General features: G+C 46.0%; 2 protein-coding genes across 2 annotated transcripts in view; both read right to left on the reverse strand.

Annotated features, from left to right (window-relative positions):
• LOC9645285 (BAG family molecular chaperone regulator 4) overlaps nucleotides 1-1117 on the reverse strand; it is a 5249-nt gene extending 4132 nt beyond the window's left edge. The window contains exons 1-4 of the mRNA XM_002975693.2: nucleotides 1068-1117; nucleotides 850-922; nucleotides 570-650; nucleotides 316-374 (exon numbers count right to left, since the gene is read on the reverse strand). Coding sequence (XP_002975739.2) covers nucleotides 316-374; nucleotides 570-650; nucleotides 850-922; nucleotides 1068-1117 — 263 coding nt within the window. The remainder of the gene's footprint in view (nucleotides 1-315; nucleotides 375-569; nucleotides 651-849; nucleotides 923-1067) is intronic.
• LOC112348256 (G patch domain-containing protein 11-like) overlaps nucleotides 51-1763 on the reverse strand; it is a 2847-nt gene continuing 1134 nt past the window's right edge. Inside the window, exons 2-7 of the mRNA XM_024680437.1 lie at nucleotides 1443-1760; nucleotides 1291-1356; nucleotides 1073-1181; nucleotides 722-922; nucleotides 463-650; nucleotides 51-411 (exon numbers count right to left, since the gene is read on the reverse strand). Coding sequence (XP_024536205.1) covers nucleotides 1122-1181; nucleotides 1291-1356; nucleotides 1443-1760 — 444 coding nt within the window. The 3' untranslated portion in view covers nucleotides 51-411; nucleotides 463-650; nucleotides 722-922; nucleotides 1073-1121. The remainder of the gene's footprint in view (nucleotides 412-462; nucleotides 651-721; nucleotides 923-1072; nucleotides 1182-1290; nucleotides 1357-1442; nucleotides 1761-1763) is intronic.

The following is a 1763-nucleotide window of genomic DNA, read 5'->3' on the forward strand; positions in this document are numbered from 1 at the left end:
AACCAAATCATATGACAATCAAACCTCCACGAAAAAATTTTCCATGCGTGTTTTTAGACATTCCCAAGGTTCTGGGTTTCTAATTTCTCGCAAGACATCGCTTCTTTCTTCCACGAGTCTCTTTCTCTTTCCACCATTTTTTTAAGCGTCTCGTGACCCGAAAGCCTGGGCTCTAGAGAGCCAAAAAAAAAAGCAAAAAGAACTCGCGATTGGTGGCTACAAGCCCAAAGCAAGACAAGTGAATGAATGCTGGAAATCTCTTACGTGGTAAAAGTCACCAGGCCAGCGCGAGCGATCGATCGATCAAAGCATCACCGATCTTTGTCTCCCGACTCTGACTCGTCTACGAACACAGCGTACAAAGCCACTGCAGCCTTTACCAAGAATCATAAACCTGGGAACTGTAAAAAACTGTAGAGAAGTGACGTCCACGAACAAAGAAATAATATGCAAAGGCTCTACCTTGGAAGTCGAGGAAGTAAAAACTCCACGTACACTACAGTCGCGTCCCGGGATCGTAAAATCTCCTATCACGAAGAAAAAAACAAAGCTTTGCTGCCATGGCCGACGTGTGACTCAAGGATAGCAAGCACCGACACTTGGCGTAGATCCAACGAATCTTTTCTGTTCCTTTGGCGAGCTCCTCCTTCCTGGTTGGTGAAACATCACACACAAAACGCATACCCAGTAAGAGCTTCACGAAGGAAAGAAGAAGACCCACCAAAAAGGCTTGCATTCTTTTCTCTGTTTGTGATTGATCGATGGAACTCTCCATCAGCAAAATTTGGAGTCTCTGCGAAGATTCTCAATCCTTCTTCTTCTTCTATTTTGCTTTGGCGTAATGCCAACTTTACTGTTGTTTGCATCAGCGTCGGCCTGGTGGGGGCATCGGTCGATGGCATGTCTCTCGCCTTTTGACAATCTGTACCACAAAAAAAAAAAAGCAAGCCTCTAGTGAGTGTTCTTCGAATTAAGAAAGACTATCAACTTAAGAAGCCCACGCAATCAAAAAAGAAAAACAAAGAAAAAAAACGAGAAGTGGCATGTTTCAGTGCTGCCATGTTTACCGTACCAAGTGTGCTGCCAGAGAGCAAAAACTAAAAGTGGCTGCGACCATGTCGCTAGTGAGCATCTTCGTCAAGCCCCGGACACGAGCCCTCCATTTCCTCTGCGGAATCATACTGCAATAACGAGCAACTTGTGATGTTAGCATCCGACATAGTCTTTCGTTTCTGTCCTTTAAAAAAAAATTCTAAAACAATTCCTGACTGATCCACGTCTAAGCATTACCTTGCATCCACAGTAGACGCAATAGAAAAATCGCCTCCGCAAGTCCTCTACAATTCTCATCAAGTCCTGCCGAGCACACAAACAAGTTAAGCACGATCCCCACAAAAAAGAAACCAAGCCAAGAAAACGAAAAGAAAGCGAGCACTAAGTACCTCTTCTGTCACCACAACCTCGTCTTCCTCCTCCTCTTTGTCGTCGTCTCCATTGTCATCTTCTCTCTTGACTTCTCCTCGCGAAATTCCAGCAAGCTCCTCGAGTTGAGCCAGCGCCGAGGCGGCCTTTTTGTAGTCACGACTTATCTTTCCAGCCTGCCAAGAACTCCTTTGGCGATCCTGGAAATCTCTGCGACTCACGTCATCGATCTTCCTTTTCAAGTCCCGCTGGATCTCTTGCTGCTTCGCTGCTCTCGCTTTGAATCGTCGCTCCCTCTCGTCAACCCCGAGTCCCGTCCGGGAGTGTTTGACATCAACCTT

This window comes from Selaginella moellendorffii, unplaced genomic scaffold (genome assembly GCF_000143415.4).
Source record: "Selaginella moellendorffii unplaced genomic scaffold, v1.0 SELMOscaffold_28, whole genome shotgun sequence".
In the NCBI taxonomy this organism is placed as follows: domain Eukaryota; kingdom Viridiplantae; phylum Streptophyta; class Lycopodiopsida; order Selaginellales; family Selaginellaceae; genus Selaginella; species Selaginella moellendorffii.